General features: G+C 42.7%; 1 protein-coding gene across 1 annotated transcript; it reads left to right on the plus strand.

The window, feature by feature from the left end:
• Positions 1-442: 442 nt before the first annotated feature.
• LMO4 (LIM domain only 4) lies at positions 443-16,981 on the plus strand. Its single transcript, XM_081194125.1, has 5 exons — positions 443-1,778; positions 4,458-4,696; positions 11,694-11,790; positions 12,138-12,293; positions 16,225-16,981. Exons 2-5 carry the CDS (start codon positions 4,461-4,463, stop codon positions 16,231-16,233), a joined length of 498 nt encoding a protein of 165 aa, XP_081050251.1. The 5' UTR covers positions 443-1,778; positions 4,458-4,460; the 3' UTR covers positions 16,234-16,981.
• Positions 16,982-17,495: the final 514 nt, after the last annotated feature.

The following is a 17,495-nucleotide window of genomic DNA, read 5'->3' on the forward strand; positions in this document are numbered from 1 at the left end:
CTGATTGAATTTATATACCGCCCTATACCCGGAGGTCTCAGGGCGGTCCACGGAACAAAATCAGAATATAAAACCACAAAATGTTCTGTATTTTGCCAGAATAAAGATGATCTACTCGCAGGGTGGGGTGGGGGGTTATTTGGAAATGAATGAGCTTTTTGAAACCTGCAAAGCAACACTCTGCATGAAGGTGGTGGACACTTGACAAGCGAGCGCCCTGATAAAAAGTGAGCATATCGCCACTCTTAATATTTCAAAGTTTCGTCGGGGGTTGTTCCCAGCAAAGGAGAAGCCCTCATGAGGGGATTTCGCCTGTTACTTTTGGGCGAGAAAAGGAGAAAATTTTGTTCTCGCGACCCCCCGTTGCCTTGACGCCCCTGCGCGTTCTGCCCAGAAGTTTAAACTTCCAACGAAATTTAACGGACTCCGCTCCCAAAGGCGCGCGCAGGAAGCGACAGCACAACCTAACCTCATCCTATCACGTCTTCCCCCCACCCTCCTGGCTCGGCTCCCTCAGGTGATTTTAAGTTTCGGAGCTCGCGGCCTGCGACCCTACGCATAGTTTGTGCTTGGGGGGGTGGTTGCGTTCGAGTTTTAAGCGCGTGTTAATAAGTGCTTCTTCTGGTCCCGAGGAAGGGCGCGCAGAAGGACTGGGGCCTTTAATGACAGGAAGGAATGGAAAGCACGGCGGCCAAGGAGGAGACGGTCTGCCGGACGAGGAGCTGAGTGAAGCGGACGACGACAACGACGTCCTGGCCCCTCCTGGCTCGCTCGAGCTTCTGCCGCCCCGCTCGGCTCCCCACCTGACTCGGTTCCCTCCTCCTCCCTCCCCCCAGCCCCGTTTCTTTGTCCTCCCGCTCGCGATTGGCAGGTTTTATTATTCCGCCTCAACAAGCCGCGGGCGGATTGGCCGGCGCGGCTGTGACGCGAGGGGCCGAGCCGCGGAGTAGTTGGGGTTCTGCTCTGTCAGTAACACATGGGCAAGAGCGGCGGAGAGAGGCAGCGAGGAAGGCGCCAGCGGGTAGACGGAGGCCTCCTCTGCGCGCGTCCGGAGACGAGGCAGCGCCGCCCGGGGAGCCGCGGAGGGTCGTGAGAGGAGGAAGGAAGAAGCAGAAGAAGCCGCCGCCTCCTCAGTCGTCGCCGTCGTCTTAACAGCAACAGCCGCGCGCTCCGGCGCCTTCGCTGCCCCACTCTCGGGACTTTCCCCCTGCGTTGGCCGTTGGCGGCGAGAGGCTTTGGAAGCCGCCCGAGCCCCGCAACAGGGAGGTGGCGGCGGGAAAGGGGTGGGGGGGAAGCGCGAGCCAGCTCGGAAGTGCGGCCACATCTGCCAAAACTTAACCCAGCTATTGCAGCAGCGGCGGCAGCAGCAGCGAGAGCGGCGTCGGCGCCGCCGCCCGTGCTCGCCTTTTGCAGCAGCAGCAACAACCCAGCTCTGCATCTCCCCTCGAGGGGAAGCAGCGAGAGTAGGACGAAGCAGCAGCAGCAGCAAGGAAGGAAGGAAGGAAAGGAGGGCTGGAGCAAACGCTTCCCGGACATTTCCAACACCACCACCACCTCCTCCCTCCCAGCCCGGGGCTGCTTGCAGTTCCCTGACCCGGACGGAGGGTTGCTGCTCCGCGTAGCCCGGCGAGCGCGCTGGGTTTGCTCCGAATTGGTCCGCCGTCAATCGGGATCGAGCCGGGCCAGCCCACCAGCACCAACCCGTCTCCCCCTGCGAGAGCTCTCCCGAAGCTACAGCCACGTTGTCCACGGCCTCTTGCACCATAGAGGGGAAACAGGTAAGATCGTGGGCGCGGGAGTGGAGAAAGAGAGTGCTGCTTGGTGGTGCGTTGTTTCCCCCCCTCTTTTGGATGATTGTAGCTGTTTCTCCTTTCCTCTCTCTACCCCCTCCCTCTCCACTTCGTTGCGGTCCGGAGTGGGAAGTAAACACGGCCACCCCCGCCATCGCCTGGATTGGGGGGGGGGGGAGAAAGCTGGCTGCACCTCCCGGGAGCCTAGCGGCGGCGGGGCCGCCCGCAGCCCGGCGTAGCGGTACAAAAGGCTGCCTGCTTTGCCCCGCGCTGCTTCTCTCTCTCTCCTACCCCCCCCCCCCGCGCCCGGTTCTGCCTGGGAGTCGCGGAGGAGGTGGGAGGAACGGTCGCCCACTTTCTTTGTAGTAAAAAAAACACCACTTATTTTGAAACAGTGGCAGGTTTGGAGGAGGAGGAGGAAAGGGAGAAAGAATAATCTTAAGTAAGGTATTTGCTCTCTTCTCTCACTCTCCTTTCTCTTTCTCTCTCTCCCCCCTCCTTTTCTCCTCCTTTTTGTTCAGGGGAAATCTGATGAATCAACCTAATTAAAACCAAGCCGTGAATTAAGCATCCATTTTTATTTTTTTTTGGTACTACAAATTGCAAGCTCTACGCTTGTCCCTCCCTTGGTCTCCATTAAAATCACCAGAGACGTTGTTAAAAGGAGGGAGGGGGTGTGTGTTTTGCCTCTAGCTGCCAGCTCTCCTTTCTGTTTCATTGCCTCTGTTCCAGGACCTAAATTGCTTGGCTGTGTAATTACCAGAGTAAGCCTATTTAAGTTAAAAGCTTTCCTTCTCTTTCTCTGCCCCCACCCCCCCAACTCCAAATGAAACTTGATGAGGGCCCGTCCTTAGTTATCAAGGGAGTCACTTTCTGGTCAGTCCTCTTGATTCATCTCTTTTAGATTTAATCAGCATTAAGGTATTGCTTGTCCTTAAGAGCTTTAGCTTAATGGGGTTACTGGATGCTTCTGTCAGTGTAGCGTTTCCTTTTATATATAATATTTACCTTTCAACAAAGACAGGGTGGGTGGGAGCAAGGCAGTGGGGTTTGTGTGGGGTGCTTTTGGTCTTGGAAAGATGGGAAGTAGGTTTAACATACTTTAGGAATCCTTTTTGCTTTTAATCAGAAGTAAGAAATGCAGATTCATATTGCTGGAAATGGTAACAAAAGGCCATTCCATGAGTTAAATGCATCAGAAATCAATTTACATAAAGGTATATGATGCATTCAGAGAAATGCAATGCTAATGGCTTTTAGAGTGGTTCTCTTTCCCAAGTCTCGGGGTTTTTAGTTACAGTCTTAATTGGTGCAGTTCGCAGTCTGGTTTATTGTGTGGTCAACTGAACATATGATCAGGAGTTATTTTGAAGGAAATCCTGTTTTGTTTGGTCCTTTTATTTTTTTTTAAAGTGGCCTATTTTAAGGACCCTGAAGCTTCTGTTGTAACTTAGTTGGGCAACTAAGTGGCAGGAAAAGTTTGCCCTCTCCTCTTCACTCTTTCGCTTCAGAGGTATATGTCTTAGCAAACAGCCAGATGCTTTAGCTTGAGCATGGGCAGCTTACAAAGGACAAAGGGAAAACACACTGCTTAATTGGCAGTAAATAACTTGATCTTTTTATAGTGCAAATGACTGAACAGTAGCCTGTTCGACTACTGGATTTGAGGCAGAGCAAATTAATCAGTTTGGAGTAAGCTTTATGAATTGGTTCCATTATTAATCTCCCTGTTGCCCTGCTTGTACAAAGCATTTATTAGAAAGTGAGAAACACACTTGTGGGTTTGCATGTGTGTCTATTTCCACCTCCACCCCTCCCCAAGCAGCACTTTTACAGCCAGCCATGCTAGCTGTTTCCTGAGTGGGGCATGCTTGATTGTTCTGCCTCTCTGCTTTTACGCAAAACTTTTTTTTTTTTAAGGGCAACAAAGCGCTTAGCATTTAAATTGCTGATCAAGGGCAGATTAGTGAGACAAAAGTAGATGTGTTTGTATAGGAAGTTAACAGGCTTCTGAAAGTTAAGTGATCTATTATTATCCAGTAAAGCGTCTTTTGGGAGGAGGACCCCACTTTCATTTGATCTTTTGAAGAAATAAATAAATAAATAGGGACGATCCTAGCTGAGCCCTTGCAGATAACAATAGCATGAAAAGGGAGACCTTGAAAAACTAGTTTCACAACTTTCTCACAGTTTTCTCCGGAGCTTATACTTGCCTCTCCTGTAAACTAGAACCAAACAATCCCCAGAATCATTCGCAGCTGGTGAGCTACAGCTGCACTCCCCAAGAGTTGTGGTCAGGAATTGTGGCCTCACTCTGGCTGTTTTTTTATGCCATTCTCATTTTAGGACTGTGGGGCCCAGCAATTTATATCTGGGAGGGCCATGTAGACTGTGAGACTCCAGGTGTGTGTACTTTCCTGGCAGCAAACAAAGCGGGGGTCACTCTAAGTTTGACAGCAGTATTGCAAGCTAAAACTGTCATTGAGCACCACCAGCCAACTTGGAAGGGGAGGCAGCTAATTAACCCAGAACAAAGGCACTGAAAAGTAAACAAGTTGCTGCTATTCCCCATCTTTCTTGGGCTGGGAGGGGCAGGTTGCAAGAGCTCTTAGTCTGAGAATCAACCCCTTCATCTCATTTTTCTTCATTTCTTATTCCCTTATCCAGACCATGGTGAACCCAGGCAGCAGCTCGCAGCCTCCCCCGGTCACCAGTGGCTCCCTCTCATGGAAAAGATGTGCAGGCTGCGGGGGGAAGATTGCTGATCGCTTCTTGCTCTATGCCATGGATAGCTATTGGCACAGCCGGTGCCTGAAGTGCTCCTGCTGCCAAGCCCAGCTGGGAGAAATTGGTACGTCCTGCTACACTAAGAGCGGCATGATCCTGTGCAGAAACGACTACATCAGGTGAGAGAGACACAGGGGAAGTTAGGCTGGTTTGCTGGTTTCTTGAATACACGACTCCATACTTTTCCTATGAAGCAGAAGGAACTGCAGGCCAGAAATACCTCTGGTTGCAAGGGGTAGTTCAAAAGTAGAAGCCTGATTTAATAAAACAATCATTTTCCTGGATTACAGTAGAAAACTTTGGTAGATGGCTCAAGGAGAGGTGTGGTAGAATAAAACTTCTAAAGTGACCCTAAACTTTTAAGAGAAAAATCCTGGTTTAAAACAGTTAGCTGCCCAAAGCTACTATGGTAGTGGGGCAGAAGGACGCTTGTTTGGAACCTAATGGGGTGAGAGCAAGCATAGAGTTTGCTAGAACAGTGGCGGGAAGAGGCTAAAACAGCGAGAGAGCTACCCTTTCAGTATCTGATTTATTATATTATTATTTGCATAAGCACCTTTAAATGAAAATGGAATGACTCATTCTCTGTATTCATTGTGAAGGAGTTGATTAATTGTTGGAGGGACTGTGACCGTCTCCTGTGCCAAACTCTGCACACCCAACACAGTGGTAATACATGCTTTCCTATTGCTGTGGAGCATATCTTTCAGTATGAAAGTGAACATGTGTATGGTTCTTATTGCATATTTCTTATTGCATCCAGTATTCTGCATCTCCTCCACTTTGCATAACAAAAATGTGTTTGTTTCTTCTCCCCACCCCCACTAGTTTTAGAGCAATTAATAGAAAGAATTTAAGAGGTCCAGGTGCCCATTCAATCTTTTCAGGTGAACTCAAGCTCCTTTAAACTCATTTTGAAAGGAGGCATTTTGAAGGATTACACATTTAATTTGAGTAAATGACTTGATAGACTGATGCACATGAATGCTTTAAGGAGGTGTTCTAGTTCAGCAACCAGTAATTAAACAGCCCCCTCCCACCTTCTTTGGCATATAAAGAATGTGAGGTAAAGGCATATGGAGTTTTTTTCTAGATAGTATTCATTTTCATACTTAGAATAGATTTTAAAAAGTATCCCAGTTCTTGGAAGGAGTGAGCAAGCTTTAGTGGTTAAAATCATCTCTTTGTGCCTATTTTCAAATACTTAGTTATAAATATTTTGAGCCGATTTCTTCTGGAATTTGTACATTTAACGATGTAACAACTCTAAGTTGCATACTAAATATTACTTTGTTCTGATTCTGGAGGCAACAGCATTTTGAATCTGTGACACCAATAAGGAGACCCTTTCTTGTTCTGATAATGGCTCTTCTTTATGCTAGCACCTTCAATCAGCTAAATAGAATACAGAAAACAAAATGGCAATAGAAAGGTTTTAAGGGATTGCAGCATTCATTTTGCTAAGTGTGTGGATTTTTAAAGTAAATGCTTGAAAATCAGTGTGTGCAGGCTTACAGCGATGCGTTCTTGATCCCTGTCCGAAGCAACTGCATAAGCGAGACAGAATTCTAATTAAATAGAGCAGAACGGTTAGAAAAAGAGGTTTGTTTGAAGTGGAAAAATTGACACTACTGTTCAGATTCAATGAACAGTACAGATTTCGTCTCTCTCTACTAAAACCATCAAACAAACCTCTTCTGATCACTACTAATTAAAAAGAGAAGTTGTCTACTGTACCCCTAAGGCAAGTTCAGGCCAGCTTATTGGAATCTCTGCCTCAGGTTTTTGTGTGGCCAAAACTTATTACAGTTTTAATATAGGCTATTATAAATAGGGTGCTTTATCAGATGGTAAATTTGAACTGATTTTGTTCCATCAGTCTGACTCTTCACTAGAACTGAATAGCTTGTCCAATAAAATATGGATACTTGAGTGTGCACTTCTGGAAGCTTATTTGTTCCATAGGACAAAGGTCTACTGACCCAAGTACATAAAGTTCCAGCATTTTCATCTGTGACCCTGATGACTCAGACATAAGTAGCTACATGTCCTAATCTACTAACAAACAAGATGCTACCATTTTACAAGTGCTCTTCAGTGTGTGTGGTTTTTATTGAGGATCATGTAGGAAAATATATAGAAATAAGTCATGATTTTGTTCTTTTGACTGCTTGCAGAAATTAAGTTGATCTTAATGGGACTTTCAATGAGATGTTTGTCGTAAAGCTTAGAGACAAATTGATCATTCATCCTCTGAGGTGATAGGGACTGACTGATTGAAGTCTCTTCATAGGACAAGACAACTGGGGTTTTTTTTTAAACTACCACTATGGGCCTCTACAACTAAATCTGGGTAGTGGCTTTACCAAACCAGCCTTACCTTATCTAAGGATTGCCACAGATTTTATTGGCAGCAGAGGGCTGTGGGGTGTTCATGTAAGTAAAAGGATGGCAATACATTGACTCTTCTCTGACCCCTTAACTCACAACCATAGTACCCTAAGCAAAGGAAGAATTTATTTGGAAGGGAGAAGGGTGATGGGCAGCCCTCCCAGCTATGAGATTCTAGATAAAGCAGCAGCGTGGCAGTGAATCTGCACAATTAAGAGCTTTAATTAGTGTCTCCTCCATTTTCTCTTAGTTCTGATAGGTTTTATCTAATGAGATCTCGTCCCTGGCTTAGATCTGCCTGGAATGACGTGTCCAAAATGAATGAGAGCTGTGTCGCAAACAAAACATTTAATTAACAAAATTGGCCTTGGAGAGAGCAAGAGAGAATAGGCTGGGGGGTGGTGGTGGTTGAAAGAGGTGGTGGGGAGGGAGAAACAAACTAGGCTTTTCTTAAAGGGCTAGTGCTGCTTGAGAACTCTTTCTGTACAAATGTCTATTTAATATGATTATAATCTCTTATATCCCACCTGGTGTTTGCTACTGAGGTGGCAGTGGAAATATATTTTTGGGTTTGGGGGGCAGGTGAGGAGCATATAGCCTTGCCTAGATCATGAGAGCATGGTCACCCCCCCCCCAAAAAAAAAAGTGTTCGTGGCACTGTGCTTGACATGCCGGGCGGCAAGCACCTGATTCCCATTCCAACAGGCAAAAGATGTTCTCTGTTCTCCTTGCTGCTCATTGCCATTCACGTGGGCTGTCTGTCCACAGTATGAGCCATTTGAGGAGGGGAGGAAAGGGAGGGAGCAGCCAGGCAACGAGTTCATTTTTCTGGTAATCAACAGCAAGCTGCTATATTCAGGGAATGCTGTCCCTTTAATTGAACAGGCTAGGTAATTAAATGGCATTTTTCCAATAGGACGTGCTAGGTAAATCTAATAGTTGGTTATTTAATATCACTTTGAAGTCTGCCCACTCAAGCACAATGACAGCACAGGAGCATGTGAACTATTAGCTTGGAAAAAAAATCCAGGATCTCAAAAATTAATTAAATCGCATGCAATTTAGGGGGAACGTTTATCTTGATTTGTCATAACAGAATTAATTCAAGGCCTCCAATTCACTTGGGGGCAGATCTGTTACTCTGAATTAACCAAGCGTAATTTGGCTGATATTTTTTCCTCTCTCTCCCTCTCCCTCGAATGCAGCCCTTGCACAGCCGCCTTCCTCCCCCTTAAGTATCAATAGCTTCTGGTGCTTTTAAGGTGCTTGGGCTGTAGTTATGCTGAAGTACCTTTAATGGACTTGGCTGTAGGCATAATTTTTTTGCCTAGCCTTTGTTACATCTGATACAGCTGGCACAGAATTTGGATCCGGTATAGGAAATCTGATGGAAAACCAATTGCTTCTGGATCAGTAGCTTTGGATGTGCTTTTCTTTCAGCTAGGAAGTTTGGATGCTTCTGGGTACAGATATGTCGCCCCCCTCCCTTCTCCTCCTCTCTCTCCTCTCCCCACCCCTTTCAGGTGCAAGGGGAAAATTGAACTGCGGGACTGGCAATGCAAAACTCTTTGTGGTGCAGAGCTGTTTGGTTTCCACAGCATGGTAAAAATCCCCACGCTGCACCTTACTTTTCTGTAGTTTATTTTAAAAGTGTTCCAGTTGAAGAAATTTTCAGCTAGCCCCCCCACCCCACATCCTCTTGTTCCCATCTCATCACCTCTGTCCGCTTCTAAAGGTTTTGAATGAGGAAGAGAGTTGGGATTAATTTAAGGTGGCATTACATAATGCTGCAAAATGTAGGACCTTTCATCCATATATGGAACATCTCAGTGTTGGTGATTGATTGTGTTGCCCAAATGTTGAAATATTAACAACCTCTTTGGACTCCAAGACCCAAAGAGAGGAAACTGAAACCACTTCTGTCATCGCAATTAAAGAGTCCCCTGGCTTTAATTAGCCTGACCTGGGGTATCTCTCCCCCATTCCTGGAGTTAAAGAGAAAAGAGCCCATTAAAGTCCAGTCTGAGACCGATAGTTACTTAATTGAGCACCTAAAGCCTCCAGCCTTTTAAATTAAATACTGTCCTGGACAGTCTCCCTGATTAGCTAATTAACTCTACTCTCTCACAGAACCCATATAAAAACAACTTTTCAGGATGAGGGTAGTTAACAATGATTGTCTTCCTCCATGATGAAACAAAAATTATCTGAAGCTTCTGATAAAGTGCCGCAAAATAAGAGTATTCTCATTAGTAGGAAAGAAAAGAAAAGCATCTAAAAAAAGTAACGGGCAAAGTCCTGGACATTTGCTTCAGTAGTAGCCTAACCCTGCAGATTATGTAGACTGCCTTAAGTTAGTTTTGGCTGTGACTTCCAAAAATTCAAATTCTTTTAGAACGAGGCTGGCTGTGTGTGTGTGTGTGTGTGTGTGTGTGTTTAAAATGATGTACAAGTAGCTTTTGGGATTACATTTTTGACTTGCAATTATTAAAATTTAATTTAGATGCGCAACCACCATTGCTCAGGAAAGTTTGTATGATACACACATACTTTATGAAGAGAATGTGTCACAGTTAAAGCAGCATGATTAAAAATGATTTTTAAATTGTGTGGCGCGTTTGAAATCCTCGCCTCTTCCACAGGAGGCTGTGAAAGAGGGTTTTTTTTCTGTCTTGCCTCCTTTAAAAGAGGGGAGTGTGCCTGTGTGTACTTCTGGGAGGAGAATATTCAGCTATGAGATCTTCCTTTTGCCATTCTAGAAAAGCTTCCGTTGTAATTTTTGCTGCCACTTTAGTCACAGTTCTGCAGATGGACCTAAATATGCCTTTCTCGCTGCCTCTTTAAATGACTTCCTTCTAGAACATTGCGACTGATAATGGGGAGTGGTGGGAAGAATACACATAGTGAAGCTCTCAGTGAAATCGGTTGTCCTTGTAAATAGTTTGAAGTGGTCCTCCTGATCCAGCAGATACTAGAATAGCATCCATCTACTTTTTTTTCTGGATGGTTCAGCCCTTTTTAGGCTGGAGGTCTTGACAGTATATTAGTTCAGCTTTCCCTTTGTACCCATTCTGACTCGCAAGAAAGTGTCAGTGTGTTGCGGATCTCAGACTAATTAGTTTTGAAATGGAGTTTTGATTGAACTCTTCAAATCGATGCTGCTGCAAAATTTGTTTCTCAGGCTTCCTATTAAAAGCCATCTTAAGGGGCAGTTTTACTACTCTCCCTGTCGTTCAGTCGATACATTTAATACCAACTTACAGGCTATTTTCAATAAAGTGGCGACAGCAAATTAGTAGTTTGAACATGACAAGCCTCCCTCTGCAAGCACTGATTCTGGAAAACTCAAAGCAATTATTTTCGTTCCCCCCTCCTTGATACGGAGGCACGCAGCAAACATTCAGATCACAGCATTTTCAGTAGTAACGCGTCCTCCAGACTGATACACAAGCACAAATGTATGACTTTACTATTGGGCAAAAAAGGCAATGGAAATAATTAATATTATGACACCAGTACATTTATTTTATAGATGCTATTGCACTCTCCCCCCCCCCAAAAGCACCCAAATCTTAAGCCATGGGAGTGGGAGCCTGCCAGCTAGTTCACATTCTTCCTTCACTATGAGATGGTCCATCATTGTAATAGCTGTGGGTGCAGTGAGAAACTGCAGAAAAGCAAACAAGAGAGAAAAAAACCATTTTTAAAATTCTAGCATACATACTCTGTAAAAGTGGGAGATCAATATTCATTAAAGTATTGTAGCTCAAATCAGTATGTTGTGCCTTTAAATGCATTAGAAGAATTGTGTATATTTTCCTTCAGTCCTTCCCCCCCTCCTTCCTCTGCTTTCCCTCTTCTCTCTCTCTCTCTCTCTCTCTCCCCCCCCCACCCCCATGGCAGATGTTGTGGTCTCATTTGATTGCATAGGAAAACTGCAGTGATACAGCAAACACCCAGAGAGATATGATGACAAATGGGTCCAGATCCCGGTAAATTACTTTCTGCTCAAATCGAAATTTCATTCAGTTTGTTGCTAGCAGAGATGAAGTAATCTAAATTGTGGACTCAGGAGCAGATAGAGGGAAGTTGGAGCAAGCATTTCATTATCAAGAGAGAGAGAGAAGGTTAGGATGAAAGAGATGAGCAGAGGCAAATCTAAAGTGTTGACACCATGATTGAAAAGGTTAACCCATACACATTATATATCAACCTGGATAGCCGAGAGTTTCTAATGGAAACTCTGCCCTGCTGGAGGTTTACTGGAGTTTCAATACACTGAGCATGATGTCGTCTTAGATATACAATCAAATCCTCTTAACCCTTTTGATGACTCATCTCTCAAGATATGATTAAAGTACAAAAAAGTTCTTCATATAATTTCAAGGACACAATGCATTTAAACTCCAGTCATGAATTCTGTCCCTTTTTTTATGACAAACCCAGTAATCTGATAAAAAGTGTTGTACAGAATTGGTTTGTGTTGCTGGATGCAAGTTAATATTTTATTAGATCCTGTGCTTCCAAGTCTTGAGAGGTCTAGGGTGCTCCTGTGGCAATTTGGCTTGTGTTGCAGTCTCTTAAATTATCACGCCCCAAAGTATGTAAACAAGCTTCAGGGGTGGATTTTGACAAGTTGAAATGGCTCTTTCAGAACTGGCTTCTTGATTCACAAGTGACTCAGGTGGGGGGAGTAAATAATAAGCATCACCTTTTTGTTTTCAGGTTATTTGGAAATAGCGGTGCTTGCAGTGCTTGTGGGCAGTCAATTCCTGCTAGTGAGCTGGTTATGAGAGCACAAGGGAATGTCTATCATCTTAAGGTAGGAAAAAATTGTCTTTCTGACACTGTCCCCGCCCTCTACCCCAAATATTGCAGCACCTGTGCACAGATCTCTATTGGAATAAAAGCAGCGCAGCGTCTCCTCTAAATTCGTAAAACGGGCTGAGTCATAAATGGAAAGGCTTTTGAAGTTGCGTATGTTGTCCTAGTGATTAGTTGTGCTGCAGGTCTGAACACACTATTGGGTTCCAACAGGTGCAGCTTCCTGTATTTGGCCAAAGTCCCATATATCCCTTAACTTTGCTGTAATTCAGATTATAATATTTTTTTGGCGTTTTTAATGCCCTCCCTCCAGTTTTAACTTTGCCTTTTGTTCACCCATTTCAGTGTTTTACGTGCTCTACCTGCCGGAATCGCCTGGTCCCTGGAGACAGGTTTCACTACATCAATGGCAGTTTATTCTGCGAACATGATAGACCTACAGCCCTCATCAATGGTCATTTGAATTCACTTCAGAGCAATCCACTACTGCCAGACCAGAAGGTGAATATTGAACAATTGCTAATGGACCTTATTAGAGTTAAAACAAGATTAATACATTTTTCAGCCTACTACTGAATATCTTTCAAATGGCTTTACACGATGGAATGTAGTGAACGGGGTGAAGCTCCAAACATTGAGGTGCTTGAATTGTGAAGTGACTCCAGTTTAATTTGGGTCAAGCCTGTGTGTGTGTGTGTGTGTGTGTGTGTGTTTGTTTGTTTGCATTTGCATTTGCCAAAACAATTCTGGCCGTCAAGAAGACTTGTGGGATACAATCTGGATCTGTCTTAACAAGTGCATGTACTTAACTGTAGCATTCTAGAGTCAGATAAGCTAATGGCACAGTAGTGGTTTGTAGAATCATTGCAGTAGCATTAGAAAAATAGTTACATTACTTGGTTCAGTTAGAGTTGGCTTGATTTTCAAGAAAAATGCTTTACTTTCTGTTAGCACCATTTGTTCATGGCCGTTATGTCTCTTTAGTTTTTGGTGTTAAAGTGTAATATGGCTTACTCACTAGCAGAGTAGGGAACAGTTTTAATCCACAGTTGTCCTGTACCTCTGCTGTAACTGGACAGTTTTTAGATCTATTTTAATCTCCCTAATAAGTCCCATAGCTATGCATTTTGATAACTGCTATGCCTAATTTATAATAATTACTGTCAACCTTCAGTTAAGGGACTGTTCATTCCACACTGGTGCAGAAAACACTGAATGCACAAGTCTTGCACATAATTTTATTCACATCATATTTCATACTGATTATGTATTGATGACATTGATTCATTTACTCTTTACAGCGCCACTTGCATGGATATTAAATCTTATTGACCACAGATGAATTTTAATTTCAGATTGGTGATGGATTTTTCCATCAGCTCTGATAGTATATTTGACTTTTTCATCATTAACCCAGGCAATCACACAGCACTGAGTTATTGCATTGAAACAAAGTGCACACTTCACTTGGTAATTCTTTATGGATTTACAATAGGGACTTCATTAATGTCTGTTCCAAGGATAGCAAAAATAACATTTATCTGTTAGTAGGAATTTTGAAGATAAAGTCTTTTTTATAAAAAGAAAGAAAGAAAAAAGAAATGAACGAAGCAACCCTTGGGCAACTTAGAAGTCTGCAGCATCAGGGAATCTTTAGAGCCTTAATATGTTCAGAAGAACATGAACTTGCCCCTTAATAGGGGTGCATTGCTATAAGTACGTGTATTCTAGAAAGCTGCCCTAAATTTAATAGTGACCAAGTGTGTTGTATGTTAGATGTAGTTAAGGACTCTCATGCATTCTATACTCCCAATAAAAGTCCTACTGAGTTCAGTAGGGCTTATTCCTGTGTGAGTGAGTTTAGGAGGACTGCCTTCTTTAAATATTGTTTTGGAATCCCCTATAGGCCAGGTGCTATCCTCAAGTCCCTGTTTCTGAATAACTGTTTAAAATATAGGGAATACTTCTTGCATCTAGTTCAGCTTTTTTGTGTATCCGTTTGCTTTGTGCATGCAGTAAAAGTTTAATATGCTTTATGGTGCATTTGTTCTTGCTGTGCTTCAGCAAAAGTAATACTAATGTTGGCAGTTACAGAGGAAAGATAAGTGTGGAATAGAAACAGGGATTCAGGGGCTGCAAAGCTGTATTCATCCTACATGTAACTCTTTGTGCAGGAAGACTTCAATAAGAACAGTGCCTGGATTCTGTGGCTATTAACTGCATAGCTACAGTATGTTAAAGAGGGAGGCAAAGAGGTGCTGAGAAAGATGCAGGGAGGGATGGACGACAAAGTGATGTTCTCAGCGGGTGACACTAATATGGCCTAGTGAGTGGCTTATCAGTTCCACAAGTGGGGTTGTGTGAGGGTGGTGTACTATAAGTTAAGCCCAATTTTCATGGCTGAAGTTTAATAGGATTCTAGAGTCCGGGAAGAAAGCGGATTGTGCGCTTTTTTAGCACTGCATATTTTTGGGTTACTAATCTATGCATTACTCGGAGGGAAAAGTTAGAATTCTCAGTCCAGTAAGCTTGTTCTGCCAGCACCACAGAAAGCCCTTCACAAATGAAGCTGTTGTGTGTGTTTGTCCTGTGTTACTTGCTCCAACCCCTCTTCCACACTCCATTTTTAGCCTCTTCCTTTGGCTTCCCTATCATTTGAATTGTAACTCGTTGGACAAGGAGTGCTTCTGATCTCTGCTGTTTACAGTACCCAGCACAGCCTTGTTGCTTTAGTAAACGTTAAGGGGAGCCCAAAAACAGTCCTGATGTAGCACCCTATATATTCCACCTATAGAAATAGTAGCCCATACTCTGCTTTGCCCATTGGCATTTTATTGGTGATGGACAACCTGAAGACGGCCAAGCAAACTCTGGAATTACATTGATTGCATTGTGATTTGTTTGCTCTGGCCCGGGTGAGTATCATTTCTGCATGATGGCCAGGAGTTGATGTTGCCCTAATAAGCTGGTTCCAGAGTCCTTCTTTATTTCAGAAGACATCAACTCCATCCAGCAGGGATGGGAAGCCTCCAGCCTCCAGCATGAACCACTTCTTAAACCATAGCCTTACTATCATAAACAAAATATTGTACTACCACCCCAACTATGGACAGTAAAATACCCCCCCCCCCCAAGAAAAAGCTGGGTGCTTGATGGAAGTTTATGATGTCCTGTGCAGATTTTGTCACTTTGTAGTTGAGGAATGTTGTCTAAAAGCTCATCGAGTTTCTTTCCTACTCCCTACCCTTAAAACCCTTTTCACAAGGTATAAGTTTTCCTTTCATTGGCGATGATCAGAGCATTTGCTTGGCTCTAGCTCCTATACTTTTAAATAAAGCATGAGTTAGGTTACGTTTTGCTATTCTGTCTGTTGCAGAGAATCTTCTAGTTTACATATCGCTCAACAATTCCCTTGTACTTACATAATTGGTATTGTCTCTGTCCATAGTAGAGGACACTTGATGCTCATTTATTAAATATGCTTGCTGGCTGCTCCCTAATCTTTGTTCTGGACAGACAAATTACCTTTCTCACACTGAGCATCAGCTCTGGGGAATTAAACCTCCAAGCTTCCACCACTTTAATTAGCTTGAAAGTGGGGGGTTGCAGTTACTAATAGACCTCAGGCTTTTAGTAACTTGGGGAAAGGGTAAAAAAAAAAAACTTCCTAGGAAGCTCAAAATGTCATTTAAAAACCATAAAAATCTAATATATTATTTCATTTTGGTAATTGCAAACAGATTGCATTTGAAGACTGTCGATCGTTTCTACTTTATCCATGGAAGTTAGATTTCTGTCGAGCTAGGCATTTTTAATTATCACAATTCATTAACACATCACTGTGGAGGCACATGTTTGACTTCGTATATTACAGAGTTTATGTAACGTTAACTAACATAGCAGATGAGGAATCTTAAATGGGAGGAAAATATTCCAAAATGTCTATATTTAGCTTTTGTGCTACGCAGCATGTTAACTAGCGTTGCCTAGGGGAGGGTATCTTATTTGCTTTAGACAGAATTTTTCCTAATTTAGAAGATCACTTTACTTTGTGTGCTTCAAAGGCAAGGCGTGTCATTTCATCCCTGTCCAAGGGAAATGCATCTTTTATAAAAGAAAAAAAGTAACTGTAGGATTTCCCATCAGAAGCTTCTATCCTTCCTTTGTGATAAATGTATCTTGCTGCTGTCAAAACTTAAAGGATATTCTTATTATATTATTATTATTATTATTACATTTTAAGTGTGGTCTGTTTTGGTTTTCCCCTGTTTGAACTCTTCAGGGACTTGGATAAGTATTGCAGAAAACCTTTAATTGAGTCGCAGTTGGAAAGTAATTTAATAAGATAAGCAAATAAGGAGAATGCGAAATCAGTCACACTTGACTCAAATCAAGCATTTTAGCTAAGATGCCCATTTTTATTTCCTTGCAGGTCTGCTAAAAGGTCAGAGTACTGCAGAATGCGTGCCTTCATCTCAAACTTTGTTCATCACAGATGGATCCCATGTCTCCAGTAGACAAGTCACCTTTGTAGCTAGCATCAATGCCAGCTCCATGCCATTGCACCTTCTTTACTCTTGGTTGCCCTTCCCACATTTATTGGTGTATTAAAATGACTGAAAATGAACATTAAGGACTCCATGAATCTGGGCTATTGGGAGACTGTAGAGGAAATGGAGAAAAATGTCCACCAGAAGAGAACAACTTTGGGTGGGGAGGGAGTGGGGAAAATGACTAATGAAGCTAATTAAGATAAGCTTTTGAGTCTGCTTTCTACCCTCATTAACAATTAGCAGGGCACTGGTCAGAATTTGTACCCTGTGTTTTACCTTAACAACATTCTCTTTGCTCTTTGTATATTTAAGTGTTGTAAGGAAATGTGTTTCAAAACTCAAAACATGAGATAAAGGAAAGATGGGGCTCTTGTGATATTCTATCACAAACACTTTTATTGTATCTCTGTAAAATACAATGTATGTATGCATGTAAGTGTTTTTTTTGTCCTAATGTTGCTACTTCCCATGACACAAAAAAGAAAAAAAATCAAGCTCATAGCAGCTACTGTGTAGAAATTTTCACCTACTCCTAATTTGCTGAATGAAGAAGAAGAAAACTTTTATTTGTGATACTTTCAGAGACATTTGCTCTAGTATGGTGTATTTAAATAATAAAAACATAAAATGAAAATACTTGTAATTGAGTGTGACTTTAGTGCACTATAATAATAATAATATAGCAGACTTCCATTCAGAAATGAATTCTTATGCAGCTTTTAACTTTAGAATCTGTTTTTTCTGCTTTCTAATGGGTTTATGAAAATAAGGAATGCATTTAACTCTACAGAATAGGTGACTTTTGGCAATGGTACAGAACTCAAAAGTATTGCTGAGTGTTTCAGATATGCAGATAACAGCAACATTAAACCTGTATTGTGATTCATTTTTTGCTCTCATCAGCTAAGTCATCTAGGCTTTGTAAACAACAGGAAGTGTATATTTCCTAACACTATTGCATCGCTCTGTATACAGTGCAGTCATGTGGGTTGTCAAGCTAACTCCAGTGTTTTGAAGACTCTTTTAAAACTTCGGTAATGACACAGCACATGTTCAGGCAGAATTTTCACTTCACTTTAAACCTTTCTGTATCATTATGACTGGTGTTTGGGAGTGGCCAGTTTTGTTCCGGCTATAGGCCTTTTGATTG

This window comes from Podarcis bocagei (genome assembly GCF_964188305.1).
Source record: "Podarcis bocagei genome assembly, chromosome: 5".
Lineage (NCBI taxonomy): Eukaryota > Metazoa > Chordata > Lepidosauria > Squamata > Lacertidae > Podarcis > Podarcis bocagei.

What these genes read in the sequence shown, in the direction of transcription:
- LMO4 (XM_081194125.1), top strand. Translation starts at nt 4,461, where the DNA reads ATGGTGAACCCAGGCAGCAGCTCGCAGCCTCCCCCGGTCACCAGTGGC. An exon ending in TGCAGAAACGACTACATCAG is followed by an intron (nt 4,697 to 11,693) that starts GTGAGAGAGACA and finishes TTTTGTTTTCAG; the next exon opens with GTTATTTGGAAATAGCGGTG. An exon ending in GGAATGTCTATCATCTTAAG is followed by an intron (nt 11,791 to 12,137) that starts GTAGGAAAAAAT and finishes CACCCATTTCAG; the next exon opens with TGTTTTACGTGCTCTACCTG.